Here is a 14363-nt window from a genome sequence, read left to right as displayed (position 1 = left end):
TTCAAAGCAGAGAAACAACAACATAAATTGGTGTGGCCTTGCCCCATGCTGGCTTCCTTAGTTACTCATAATAGACACTGAAGTGGTGTCTGCCAAACGATATCTATTTAATGGAGATCAAATCGACACAGTTCAAAGATTGAAGGCAAATCAATACTAGCGGTAATAGACTCGTGCTACCCTACTGACAGGCCAGGGCTCAAAATTCCTTTTGGGGCAATACAATGTTGGTTCACTGATGCATCTTATCTAAAAATGTAGGTGCACAGATTCAATATATTCCTACCACAATAAACTTTGAGGTTTCATTAGATTTCTGGTACTTGTATGTCAAGCATACCTTGAACACATGTAAATCTACACAAAAATGTAGGTGCACCAACTTTTTGGTGCACAAAAGATAACAGTTTATGCACTCAGTATCTTAAGCCCTGCAGGGGGAATATAACGGAGAAAGATGAAGTTGATACTAGTATGGCCTTGTCACATGGAGTATGATCATCTCGTGAACCCATTTTGGGGAGCAACCTGCTGCTTTTATGACTGTATTTCTCTTCTAATGAAGTAAGACAAATCACTTACTATCACCACTTAGTTAGCTAAAGGTCTTTGCAGTTTATCAATTTTCTGATAGTGTTGGCAGGGAACAAACCTTAAAGGCACACTATAAACATTTTTGCAAAATTTCAATTGAAAAAATCTTCATGTAATTGTAATTAACTTCCATTTTGAAACCTTATTGTGCAGTTGTCTCACATTACTGACATTAATGGCTGGCACTAAAATGGACAATACGGGGCGCACTCAGTTTGTGGTAAGCAAACGTGACTGACAGTTGTGTTACTGGCTTTTACACACACTTGTAACACCTGTCATATTTTGGCACCTCCACTTCCTGAATGGCACTTAGTTGTAATGAATTAGTCCATTAGTCCTGTCACAGTGTGTTTATCTATTATACAATATTTAAGCCCCGGTTACATCATATAAAGGAGTCGTACGGTACCTCGTACAAGTGATGTTATTCCGAGTCGGTTCACAAACACGTTGTCAAGGTCCTCTTTCCCCGTGAAGAGCTCAGCCACGACGTACAGGTCAGGGTTCACCTGTCGCGCTGCGTCCAGCATAAACTAGACAGGCAACAAGACAGAGTTATGATATGATGGAAGTGCATTTTTCAGCACCAAGGACAGTTGCAACACTACTGTAAATCTATTCTACTGTAAATGCTAGAAGTTGGACCATCGACTGAAAAAGCAAATTCTCATCTCATACTAGTCTTTGCAAGACAGATTTTTGTCTCATAGCATTCTTGTTATATAACAACTGATGAAATTTGATTGATTTATTTGTAAAACTGTTGTGTAATAAAGTTTACAACATTATATGAAATGTCAGTATTTTTAACCCCTACCAACTTTGCCTCAGAGTTTAGAAAGGAAACAACAATGCTGACTACATGTACATGTAAGTATGCATGGCAATATTCCCAAACTGTTACTTATGCATGACCTTTGAATTTTATATGGGGTGTCTTCCTCCATCTTAATCTATTATCTGTGGTTTGCTCGTAAATGACACCACATGTCAATTATGTGAATAGACTCGGGAAAACCACTTTGATTGATACATTGCCATCTTTAGTCAAGTTAAGCAGGCGACTGTGAGTAAGAACTCAACAGTGTGAATGCTGCATTCAGCACCAAGGACAAGCCCAATCAGATTCCTGGTTGCAAGCTGCAATTTGAATGTTACGTTGCCAAGGACAGGTCTCCTGCCAGCTTTGTGGCTATGACTCCTAGTCCTAACACCTTCAATAGACTATTTGATTATTTTCTCATTCATAAGACAATTAAAAGGGTCTGTCGATTGGCAGGTACAATCTAACTATATAAATTTTGTAATTTAAAAAAGACTTCCGATTGACAACTTCTCGAGCGTGGTATATAAAACGTGGAAAACAATACTTGAATACAACAGCTTTGGTTTCAGTTAAAACACAAAGTACTGATTGCTGGCTTGATTTATTGATTGATTGATTGATTGATGAATGGCATCCACCAAGACTGAATTAGTGAACAGTTGCAGTTTGTAACTATATAATATATATGATAGTCGATGTAAGTACTACTTTTCTTCTTAAACTTTAAACATAATGGCTTATTGTCTTACCTCTGCCACATGTATGGGCGTACTGTGACAGTTGTCGATGCGAATGCCGTGGAAGGTTCGCGCCGTCGCCATGGTGTACTCCAGCATGTGTTTCCATAGGAACGGGCAGTCCTCGGGGCGCTTGCCGTACCTCAGCTTCACATTGTCGCCCCAGGCGATCAGCTCCCGGCGCAGGTACACGTGCGAGCCGGCCTCGGCAAAGTTCCGCAGCGGGTCGTCCCCCATGACCCAGCCGTTGTGCGCCAGGATGAGGCGCGCCTCCTTCTTGCTCATGAGCTTCTCATCTGCATGCCAGGACGAGCTTTCGCCGTTCGGCTGTCGGAAATACCTGCAACGGGAAACACACAGTACAGATCATGGGATAAGCATCATCGGGATAAGCATTTTCGGGATATCAGAATTTTGTACTTTTGGGTAACATGCTTGCTTATGAAGCTGTAAGAAACAAGATACAAACTAGACAGGTAACATTTGCAAAGAAAATGCATACTGTTGAAAGTCATTCACATGGTCTAACACAAGAAACAGTCAAACTGTTGCTATCTCAGTGTTCGAAATACCTGTCTGCAGTCTGCAATCTGCAGATAGATTTTCAAGATTGCAGAAGAAAAATTTATACAATCTGCAATTTTGCAGCAGGAAAAATTGGCACTTGGGATTTGGTGCTCTTGGCCCCAAGGACAGACAACACTTAAGCTCCTGTTCTGAAACAACAGGAGCTTCTTCATTAATTTGCATCATCCTTGTCTTGACTTGTCTATCTTTTGTTTCTTTTTGGACTTCCAAAAATTTGTCTTCACTAATTTGCATATCAATCAATAGTTCATGCTTATAAATCTGCAAGATTGTAGTATGGAGGCTTGTGTATTGGCAGAAAGTATTTCCAAATTGCAGAACAAAATTTTGACTCTTCTGCAATATTGCAGAGCACTGAAAAAAAGTATTTCGACCACTGTATCTGTATATTATTAGTATTCAAACACATTCATGTACAATATGTATATGGTGACCAGCCTCTTAAACTTTGTCCTGCTACTTGATTCATAATGTAATCCAACACGACAGATTTTCTGCTACAGCACCAGCTACCATGGTGACAGACACCTGGTTCAGGTCATTGACCTTACATGTTTGGGAAAGAAGAAGGAGAAACTAAGTAATGAAAACATACCTACCACCTCTCCTTCCTCATAATATCATAATTGAAAATTGCATTCTTTCTTCTGAAATGCAGAGATAAGAACAAACAACTTACTCTGTAACAAGCGGGTATTTCCTTGTCACAGGCCCCAACTTTGGTCCCTGGGCATCGAGTCGCTCGTAGGCAACACCCTTCCCACAATTCTCCACTGCTGCCTTCAGGTGATGCTGAAGGTCTCTCGTAACTTCCGCGTTCAACTTCTCCAGGTGCTTCCGGAAAGCGTCGCTACATTTCTGTATCCTCTCCTTCTCTGTCTCTGCATCTGTCCTGGTGGGGGCAAAAACAGTGGCGTCATGTGGTGTAATAATTGTAGGGCATTCGGCCTGGAACCCAGGGGTTGGGGTTCTGGGTTCGATTCCACCTACATGCCCCAACATTGTGCCCTTGGAAAAGACACTTTACACAACTTTCCTCACTTAAATCTCTGTGACTGGTGAAATTGTGTAGTACCAAAAGGGTCACTGTGATAACAATGGTTGCAAGAAATTCTGAGGAAATTTTCCTACTTTTGATACAGTAACTAATATCATACAAATTGAAAGTGCCTTCACCTACAAGCACAAAATGTGTATCTGAAATAATTCTGTCATCTAGACTAAGTGCTACATGTCTTTATAACACATTGATCAAAATATCATTAATCCATATCTTACACATCTCAAACAATATGTCATATACAAGATGTACCTTATACTGTGTACCAATTGATTGATTAAAACATTGTATTGTTGGCACTACAACACATGTACATGATATGGACCATTCCCCCTCTAAATATACAATTGAAGCTGTAACAATTATAAATAACATTATATTGCCATCATAATACAAGAAATTATGCTCTTTAATGATTCGTCAGGCATGCATGTTTGAATGTCACAATTCATATCTGTTAACTATAACACTAATAAATGGCAACTACCTCCTCTATCATAGCTGTTATCATATATTGTCTTACATAATAAGCTGATTTGCAAACTAATGGAGAACAAACATCACATACACCCTTGAATGCCTAACCAGGCATGGCTAATGTACCGTACACATTACCAGAATAAACTATACAGTAAATTTGGTGTCTAATGCCACTCAAGGGATATGTTAGGGGAAATACTGAAAGATAATTCAAATGCCTACAAGCAGGGCACAAGTGCCAATGGATTTTACTACGTGACAAGGTTTCCAAAAAAAATGCACTGTTCATAACAACTTGAAGAGCCTTTAAGTTAGTAAGTCTTATTCAGTAAAATTCAAATTCAGTAGAAACTAGTTTTCCAGTGATCAAAAAACTCTTTTTTACCTCCTAAGGTGGTAAAGTAAGAATAGGTTGAAGGGTTGATGCTTGTATAATGTATATGTAGGTTGTTGGGTAATCAGAAAAACTGCAAAGTAGGTTTTGTGAAAAAGCAGTTTCATACTGACTAAATGATACAATTCACAGCAACAAAAAAATGTTATGTCAGAATTTTAAGATATCATCTGCAACAGGCAAAATTCTAATGCAACGTTGATCAAACATCCAATGAGAACCGTGAAAAATCTGGGTTTTGCTAAGGCAAAGTACATTCTGCCGACATGCTCTATGGTCTTAGCTCAGCTCTTCTGACAAAATTGAATTTCAGGAAAGAAAACAAGTCACCTGTGGCGGAAACCTCTACTTCTGAACCCGCGACCTGATGTCACAATTTATATGGATATTGGGCCCTGGTAAATGGATGGCTGAGGATTTCTATTGATCGTGAATAAACCCTCCCCACGGACGGTTAACAACCAAAAAAGCAATTTCTTCATCATGAATGAAGCATTACTGAAGATCATAAACCTACTTTGAAACGACCAGGTCATTCTGTTGGACAGGGTAGCAGACGTTAGTCATGAATGAGTAGTGGCACTAGTGGATAGGATGTTCATAACTTGTGTGTGAGTTAGGCCATGTTGATTTCATTATATGGATGACATCCGTGCATGCATGAATTTTCGTTTATTTCCAAAAAAAAAAGTTTTTGACCAAACTGTAAAAATCATACAAAGCAGCTGCATAATGAGCAAACATAGGCTGTAAATATTGGGAAACAATACAAAATAGTAGAATGCCAAAGGAAGAGAAGAAAATGTCAAGAAATAAAAAAGGGAGAGTCTATTATTCAGCATACCATACTCTGTGCATTTACTATTTAGTCATTTGTTCAACCTCCATGACCATTGTAGATTTCATAAGGAAGGCAACTTTTTTTGCCAATGGTTTTTTATTCGCATGCTGGCATCAGATTTGGGGTAACCAGGGATGTCATTCATACAATCAAGTCAACATGTTCTAATGATCCTGCAGGAGACTGAGAGTTAGAGCACAACAGTGTGAATGACGTGTTCAGCACCAAGGACAGGTCTGATCAAAATTCTGGTATCACTGGGCTGGAAAATCCCAGAAGGCAAACAGTTTTAAAGCACTTCATATTTCTTTTTCCTAGCCGACTACATGTGGGCAAAAATCAATACACCAGGTTTGTTTGGATTTATAACCTCTTTAGTTTTTGGAAACTATCCAGAATTGTCCAGGTTATAGCCCATAATCGTGACATCCCTTAACATACTAACCTACATGTACATGTATGTTCATGCGACGTTGTACCAAATACAAAGTATCTTAAATCATCAATTGCAAAATAAATTTTTTCTACTAACTACCTTGTCCTGCATTTATTTAAAATGTAATCATTTCTGTAACGACAACCAAAGGACTTAATGCTTGCAAATTGACTTTCAGTTCTGCAATTTCTTCTGATTTTCTTAGCTTGCATTGTTTTAACACTTGCATTGTTTTAACTTTTAGCCTGCCAAGATAGCCATTTGGCACCAAATTTGTATCGGCTATGAGGTTAGGCAGCAGGGAAGAGGTTAAAAGGGTTCTAAGTGACTGTGAAACACAGGAGAGTTGTCGGCATTATCCGGCTGACAGAACATTTTAATTGCGACCACCTCCCATCCTTTAGATGCCCTGCCCCAGAGATGATGGTCTGTGTTATTAATATCCTTTAATGACAGGATACTGCATAATTCAGGAGGTCTGATCTCAGGCCAATGTCAGGTCTAGCTGTAGTAGGAGATTTATGAACCAAAAAAGGCAGAGATCAGAGGACAGGGCTTGAAATATCAGCTGCATAATGAGGGTTAGTATGGGTAAAATTGGAGCGGTTCAGGTATGTCTGATGTCAACCAAGTGATCTGCCTTTCCGTTATTTGACATAATTCCAACAAACACATGTTGTATGCCATGCAACTTGCAACATAATGTAACCCAACACCATAGGTTGTTGCTACATCACTGGTAACCATGGTGACAGATGTCTGGTCTAGGTCATTAACCTTATGTGTTTGTTTTCCATTCCTATTCCTAAGGTTAGCCCCACTGCAAACTTGGTGCCAAAAGGCTACTCCAGAAGAGTGAAGGCTAATATGCTCATTGTAAGCAAATCTAGGGGTCATTGCTAGTCATTGTAATCACCTACCGCCATTCAAAATTGTTCATCTGTACCCCGAGACAAATTCGTCTTCAGCAGCTCAAAATAAATCTCCTCTAAGCTCTATCCAGGGAGGCAGATGCTAAAAGCCATCTGCTACAATGTATGTGCATTAGTGATTCACATCTATGTCTGTCCAATGTGCATTTGCATACATGTAGGGCAGGCACACACGGTACGATAAAAGTGAGGCAAAACAGATGCGGGAAATGATTTCAAAGATAAACAGATGCTAGTGGTGTTTTTCACAAAGACACTGATGACATGCTCTGGACATACCAAATCTGATGCAAATTTCAAAACTGGTCATGACTGCAACAAGAAAGGACAAAAATCTGTAGAACAAAGTATTAAGTGTTAACAAAATAACGTCCTTTAATGATTATAAATTATAGTAAACAAGAAATGTGGACGTTGTAATCAAATATTTGGTTTGGAAAATTTCTTATTCATATTTTCCTTATTTGCCTGTTCTTGAAACGTCTAGTAAATCTAGACGATTCTATATGCTATTAACTTAGCTTAGGGCTAAAAAAATTAATTTCAATTTTATACAACTAGTAAAACTTCAACCATGCGGATGCAAAACTTTTAAAAAAGCCCAGTTTTATACACCTCTGGACTACTAAGTACAAACACTCAAACTCTTCAGTCTAAGACAGAAGCGTGACTGGGAATTTGAAGGAGCTAAATTGGACACTGATGTATAATGCAAGGCCCTTCACTTTCCTTCATCTGAGAGAACAGACGCAGATGAAAGTGCTTGTCAGGAACGTACGCCTAATAACAAATTCCTGCGCTGGGGATGATGAAAGTTGCTACGGAATTTCATCAACACATGCCGCATGGTATTGCCCACAACTGAGCTATCAAACTGCTAAAGCTTGCTGACAATTGTCAACTTGAAGTGAAGTTATTATACCATTGTTGGTAGCTAAGTACAGTTCAGTACCAAGGACAGGTTTGGATCAAATTTAAGAAAAAGAAATCAGAGATTTCAAACTGCTGTATGTAGCATCAAACTGCTAAAGCTTGCTGACAATTCTCAGCTTAAACATAAGTCATTATACCATCATTGGTAGCTAGGTGCAGTTCAGTACCAAGGACAGGAAGAGATTTTGAAAAAAAGGGAATTCAGAGATTTCAAACCTCTGTATGTAGCATCAAACTGCTAAAGCTTGCTGACAATTTTCAGCTTGAACTGATTCAGAAGTTATTATGCCATCATTTGTAGCTAAGTGCAGTTCAGTACCAAGGACAGGGTGAAGTTTAAAAAAAACAACAAGAAATCAGAGACTTCAAAACTCTGTAGCATCAAACTTTAGCATCAAACTGCTAAAGCTTTTTGACAATTCTAAGCTTAAACAGGAGTTATACCATCATTGGTAGCTAAGTTCAGTTCAGTACCAAGGACAGGGTGAAGTTTAAAAAAAAAAGAAATCAGAGATTTCAAAACTCTGTAGCATCAAACTTCAGCATCAAACTGCTAAAGCTTGCTGACAATTCTAAGCTTAAACGGGAGTTATAACATCATTGGTAGCTAAGTGCAGTTCAGTACCAAGGACAGGGTGACGTTTGAAGTCCCCAATAATTTATCCAAGGAGGTCTTGAAAAGTATGTCTACAAAAACTTCAGATCTGCAAGACCTATAATTGCGGCAACCTCTGTCAAAGTGGGGGCAATGGCTCCTGGCAGTTAGAGGCAAACCTGTTACCTTAACCTGATTGAATTCATCACTCTCTGTCCAAAACCTACCAACTTACAGTCCTGCACTGGAAGAAAATAATCAAACATACCTAGAAGAATGTCAAAGGTGCAGGCACCTGATAATGTGTCTGTTTAGCAATCATACAATTTCTATCTGTACGTATACGCTGTATAACCACCCCTTGGTGAAACAAACCAGATGCTGCTATACTACACTGAGCAACTTGTTACACCTAGCATTTGGACAACGGGCATTATGCCATTTGTAAGATTATTCAGGCATCCACCTTTTGTGATAATTTTTCTGTCACTTACAGTCCATCTACAAGTTTACTTACCATACTGCTTTTACCAACACATTTTGTTATGTACTTCAAAATGTATATTAGGAAAGTGATGGCTGCATTAGCACCAAGGACAGGCACACCCTTCATACATAGTGCTACATCAACAAATGCTCAACTGTCTTTGTAGATGCTTCATTTACCAACCCAGGCCTAGAACTAGTTTTCCTGCTTGATGAAATAAGTTAGTTAGTATGGAAAACATTCTGGTAATGAGATACAAAAGAAACTGTTACTCAGGCATCTGGATACCCTGCAGACATTTCAATTCAAAAAAACATCCACTACTCCAGTTGCTTGTCATGCGTGTATACATGGAAGTTGTATGGAAACAAAGACTAACCTCTCCACATTGAAGATGGTGAGTGCCCTGCCCAGGTCCACAGAGCTCATGAGCCGGCGGTATGCTGGGTCCTGAACTACTGTCAGCTGGTACTTCTTCGACCCTGCCTCTGGTAGGGCATTTCCAACTTCTGAAAAGAGCAAGTTGGAGAATTTTTACCATTAGCAAGCACTGATATAGCTTTAAAAAAATGTAGCATCTACTAATAACACAATGCATCCAAAGTGATCTCCAATCATGCAACATCCCCAATATAATGCACTCTACTACAATGGATATCTATACCTGGGGGGTGCTGCATTAGAGATCTTTTAAACACACTCAGTCTGTTTTTTAAAGTGATACAATGTAGATACATGTAACATTATATGTAACATGGCAGGTAAATGTTAATGGGGGTTACATGTATATGGCAAGGTCTTTACCAAAAAAACAAGGAAGAAAACTGACACAAGAAGAAAATGGCAAAATTTTTCACAGGTGAAAATAGAATTTGATAGCCGTACAGCTATTTTAGAGTGAATGTTTGCAATCAACACTGAGCTTAACCGTGTAACCAGAGCAAATTTGGTGCCAAAAGAATGCTCCAGCAGGGAGAACTGAAGGTTAACATGCTGATAATTGTACAATCATCATTATGGAACAATTAGTAATCACTGCTCTAGTTAACGAGAACTAAATGAACTGACAGTGTGTGTTTTGTGTGTTACTGTCACAGTTGTGCACATTATGTAGCTGAAACAATCATGGATGGATAGCAAGAAACAGCACATGTGACAAAACATCCATCTTCCAAAATAACACTTCATAAGACATAGTTCCTTCTATACAGTGTTACAAAACCTTCCAGTATTTCATCCTCCTTTTGGGTGATGAATAAAGATGGATAAAAATAAATCATTAGTCCCCGTGGTTTCATTTAAGACATATTTGTGTGGCTCTTTAAGAATTAATCGGCAAAGCATAGCAGGTGTACTTTGTATGCTGATTTCTCCCTTGTGAGCTTTCAACACCTTGGAAATAAAAATAAATTTTCACAGGCCCATCAGCAAAATGGGAATTAGTCTGTGTACTAGTCAAACTAATGGGAAATGGCTGGGGACCTTTGGAGATACATTTTAGCTCTTACGCTCAGTCAAAGAGACTCGCATCATTTTTCTCTAGAAAATTGGTAGAAAAAATATTTCGTTGATACATTGTATTTCTAGCTACATTGTAAACTAATTATATAGTTTCACTCTGGCTTATTGGAGTTGAATTGAATGCCATCAAGTTTACATGATTCTTGAAAAATTGCTTAAGAAATATAACATTTAAAATCTGCAGAAACAAAAAAAAACTATGTGTGCTGTTATTTATCAACTACTAAGGACAACCAAGAAGAACAAGAAGTTGAACAACAAAATATACATGACGGTTTTAACGTGTAAGAACTGTTACTATATTTACTAATAGGTAGAATACATAATTTTAGTTCTTTCGGTGAATAATAGTGCAATATGTATTAGTAAAAAGTTACACATTCTACTAGAACCAGGCTATTCCATAAAATTGAATTCAGGGTGTATAGTCAGGTAAAGATTTTTTCTTGAGACAAATTGTTCATACAAGGAAGGAAAAAGAAAACAAAGGAAGGGCAAAAGTGAATGGGAAGCATTGCTGACCAACCCCTTGAAATTCTAAATATAACAGCCTGAACTGGCAGTGCCAAAGTAGTGGTGACATTGAAGCTGAAGCTACAGCTTTGGTACATGTACAACATGTAGCTGTGGGATAGCAGAACATGGCAACTGGGAAATAAACAGGAGATTGCAGATGTGGTTCACTGACATGCGTGAAAACCGAACACACCCACAGTGATCAACGGACCACAAGCATTATCCAAGCAGCAGTGCTTTGGGATCACGTATACTACAAGAGAACAAACGCAGCAAGGCTATGAAGTTAACAACATGGCCTGAAGTCCATACCAATTCATTCCCTTGGTTCTCAGACATTTAGATACAACAGTTTAGAAAGAGGTGTGGATGAAAACAGAAGGCTTGCATCGATCTATTGATGACTTTTTGTATTGTGTATCAAGGTTAGTGTTCTAACTATTCTCCGTCTTTCTGGAATTTTGCTGCTTATGATGGACAATAATTTGCCCATGGCAATCAGCCCTTTCATGGACAAAAATAATTGGCGAATAAAGTGATGGAAAGAAATGTCATTTAACTACGCTTAGTCTACCAGCAAGATTGATTTGCCCCTCAAAATGCAAGAAATGGCATTTCAGAGGGTCAGGATTTCAACATTTTTCCAGGGGCATGCATCATCACATGCGTGACGTGATGTTGCATCAAATAAAATTGAGATGACAGACAAAAATTTCAGCCTGGCTAGATCAAGGCACAGACATCCCCCCTGAAAGTCTGTTTCCATGGTGATACACAATGTACTTAGGTTATTTTGTGAATCAGAGAACCAAGAAGTCAAACTGGTTTGGCCTGAAGAGTTGCTTCACCGTTTTCGGTGTCCATGGAGGCGACCTTGGGTCGACCTTGGCCATGCTTGGCGCCATGCGTAGGAGTCGTGGCGAGAGAACGGGCTGCTCCCGCCGCCGGGAAGATCAAGGGCACAGAAGGAGACAAAACAGTGACAGTTCAGAAAAGGAAATCAAGAAGCACTCGTGTGAAAAAAAGGAAAACTCAGGAGAGAAGAAATAAAGCAAAGACATGATGGACAGGACATGGCATTTATCTCCCTACAGCAAAGAGGCAGCTTCCTTATCAAATCAATGCACACAAAGCTTTCTTCCCCTACATTCAACAGTGATTAACACACCCTTTCCTTTCTAAAACATACTATCTAAAGGTAAGCAATGGCCAGTGAAGGCTAGACAAAGAATGTAACTAAAACGGGCTACAAAGACCTACCATTAGGAAGTACACCAAATCAGAGGCCTGATCAATAGTTGACAGCTGCCAACGGTTTTATCCACTTTGATACTACTTGGTAATACTAGTATATGCACAGCATGGTAAATATCCACAAATAGCATCATATTTTGCAATAAAGAATGTCTTTGATGTGATTTGGCTTACCTCATGAGATAAAAGCTTAATCAATTTTAAGACATAAAACTGAGTCCACCAAGACATCAACTCCAACATTACAGGCTTTGTTTTCATTAGGTTTTTCCAATTAACCATAATATTCAGTTTTAAAAATTCGAGAACCAACAAATTCAATTGGTGTGGCCTAATTTTATTAAAACTTTCTGTCACAGTCATAAAAACTGCACAGCCATGAATGATGTAGTTATATAGGTGCAGCAAAAAGTGCATTTCCTATATCTCCTAGTCATGCACATGTCTAATGTGTGTGATTGATTCGACCCAGTATCAGTGTGCGCTGGATGTGACCAAGCTTCACCTTTGTCCACTCAGCTATTCATAGGATGGGAAGTCACAGCATACAGATTTAACTGTCAGAAATGTCTTTGGGCAGGGGAATTGGAATGGCCAAAACATTCGTCTTTCGAACACAGGCCAGTATAGAATGCAGAAACTCCGCATACCAACTTTTTACTGCATGCTACAAATGTATATTTCCTGTAAACAACTTTGGTTTTTTAGGACATTAGAATTTCATTGTGTATTTCATTTCATTGTGTTAATTGTGTAAAAAATATGTACTAATTAGCATTTACTAATGTATTGAACAGTACAAAATAGAAGGACCCCTGCTCTTTTTGATCTGCATGGTGGGATCATTTGCTTCACCATTTTCAACAAATGATTTGTTTTTATGTACAAATAAACAATAATACACAATTCACATATTATCTTTACCTTCACAAGCCTCCTTGAACTGTTGTACCAGATCCTCCACATCTGCACAGTAGAACTCCCACAGTTTGAGTTCAGGCAGTACTTGCTCCAGTAAGATTCGCTCCATAGCCTGTAAGGTAAGAATTAACACTGTCAGTTAAGGCCCTGTCACATTGTATCTTGAAACATTTTAACCTTTGGCACACTGAAGTAGCCATTTGGCTGCCAATTCTCTAGTGGTTATGGGTTAGGCAGCAGGGACTAAGTTAAAAGCACAACAATCTGTATACTGTCCTTAGTGCTGAAATACAAGTGTTAGGATGTCAGCTAGCAGGGATAAAGTTAAAAGTACAACTATTCAGGTATTTTCCTTAGTGCTGATTATGAGTCTTAGGATGTTAGCTAGCAGGGACAAAGTTAAAAGTAAAACAATCTGGGTGCTGTCCTTAGTGCTGAAGTAAATGGGTGTTAGGATGTTAGCTAGCAGGGACAAACTAAAAAGCACAACTATGCAGGTGTTTTCCTTAGTGCTGAAGTAAATGAGTGTTAGGATGTTAGCTAGCAAGGACAAAGTAAAAAGCACAACAATCTGGGTACTGTCCTTAGTGCTGAAGTACTTGAGTGTTAGGATGAAAAGAACTTCTGGTATATCTGGACCTATGAAATTCAGCTGTCTGATATGACAGAACAGCTTGTGTAGATTGTTGATGGATGTTTCTGCATCTGTTTTAAGTCTCATCTTTCTACATTTTTATGTTCCATTACTTCCTTTGTATTTTGTTTTTCATGGGTTACCCATGCATACCACCAATCAATGAAAAAAAACTACAACATGGAGACACTACAAATAGTTCCTGTTCAGATCTAGAGAAGTGCTTGTTCCTCACCCTGATGTGCCCATCGTTGGTGATGTTGGCTGGAACACCCTGTCCCTCCCACTGCCCCTCCTCCACCTGCCTGCCAAAGTGCGACAGCGCCCTGTCCAACAGGTACGCGGGCCGGAGGTGGGGGGAGTTCAGGAGGTTGTAGCCGCACTCCGGGTGTTCGTCCAACCAGGGGCTGTCTGAGCTGGTGTGGTTCAGTACCAGGTCCGTGACGGTCAGTATTCCCCACTCCTTGTGTATACGGCTTACGAAGTCCGCGACGTCGTCATACGTCAGCGCCCTCCCATCTTCTTCGAATGCAGGGTTGATGCGAAGTTGGTCGCTGAGGCAGTACGAGGAATTGGACGTGCCCAGGACCTGTTCGATTATGAGATTCAGT

At 39.3% G+C, this 14363-nt stretch overlaps 1 protein-coding gene across 2 annotated transcripts in view; it reads right to left on the bottom strand.

Annotated features, from left to right (window-relative positions):
• The window catches only part of LOC109475173 (glycogen debranching enzyme-like), a 52710-nt gene that overhangs the window by 22638 nt on the left and 15709 nt on the right, over positions 1-14363 (bottom strand). For both annotated transcript variants that reach the window (XM_019775707.1, XM_019775706.1), the window contains exons 5-10: positions 13988-14341; positions 13122-13230; positions 9286-9415; positions 3428-3640; positions 2173-2500; positions 1007-1130 (exon numbers count right to left, since the gene is read on the bottom strand). In XM_019775707.1, the coding sequence (XP_019631266.1) occupies positions 1007-1130; positions 2173-2500; positions 3428-3640; positions 9286-9415; positions 13122-13230; positions 13988-14341 (1258 nt within the window). The remainder of the gene's footprint in view (positions 1-1006; positions 1131-2172; positions 2501-3427; positions 3641-9285; positions 9416-13121; positions 13231-13987; positions 14342-14363) is intronic.

Source organism: Branchiostoma belcheri, unplaced genomic scaffold (genome assembly GCF_001625305.1).
Source record: "Branchiostoma belcheri isolate BF01 breed outbred unplaced genomic scaffold, Haploidv18h27 scaffold33, whole genome shotgun sequence".
In the NCBI taxonomy this organism is placed as follows: Eukaryota; Metazoa; Chordata; class Leptocardii; order Amphioxiformes; family Branchiostomatidae; genus Branchiostoma; species Branchiostoma belcheri.
The sequence above is the reverse complement of the archived record's forward strand: the minus strand, read 5'-3'. Positions and strand labels throughout refer to the sequence as shown.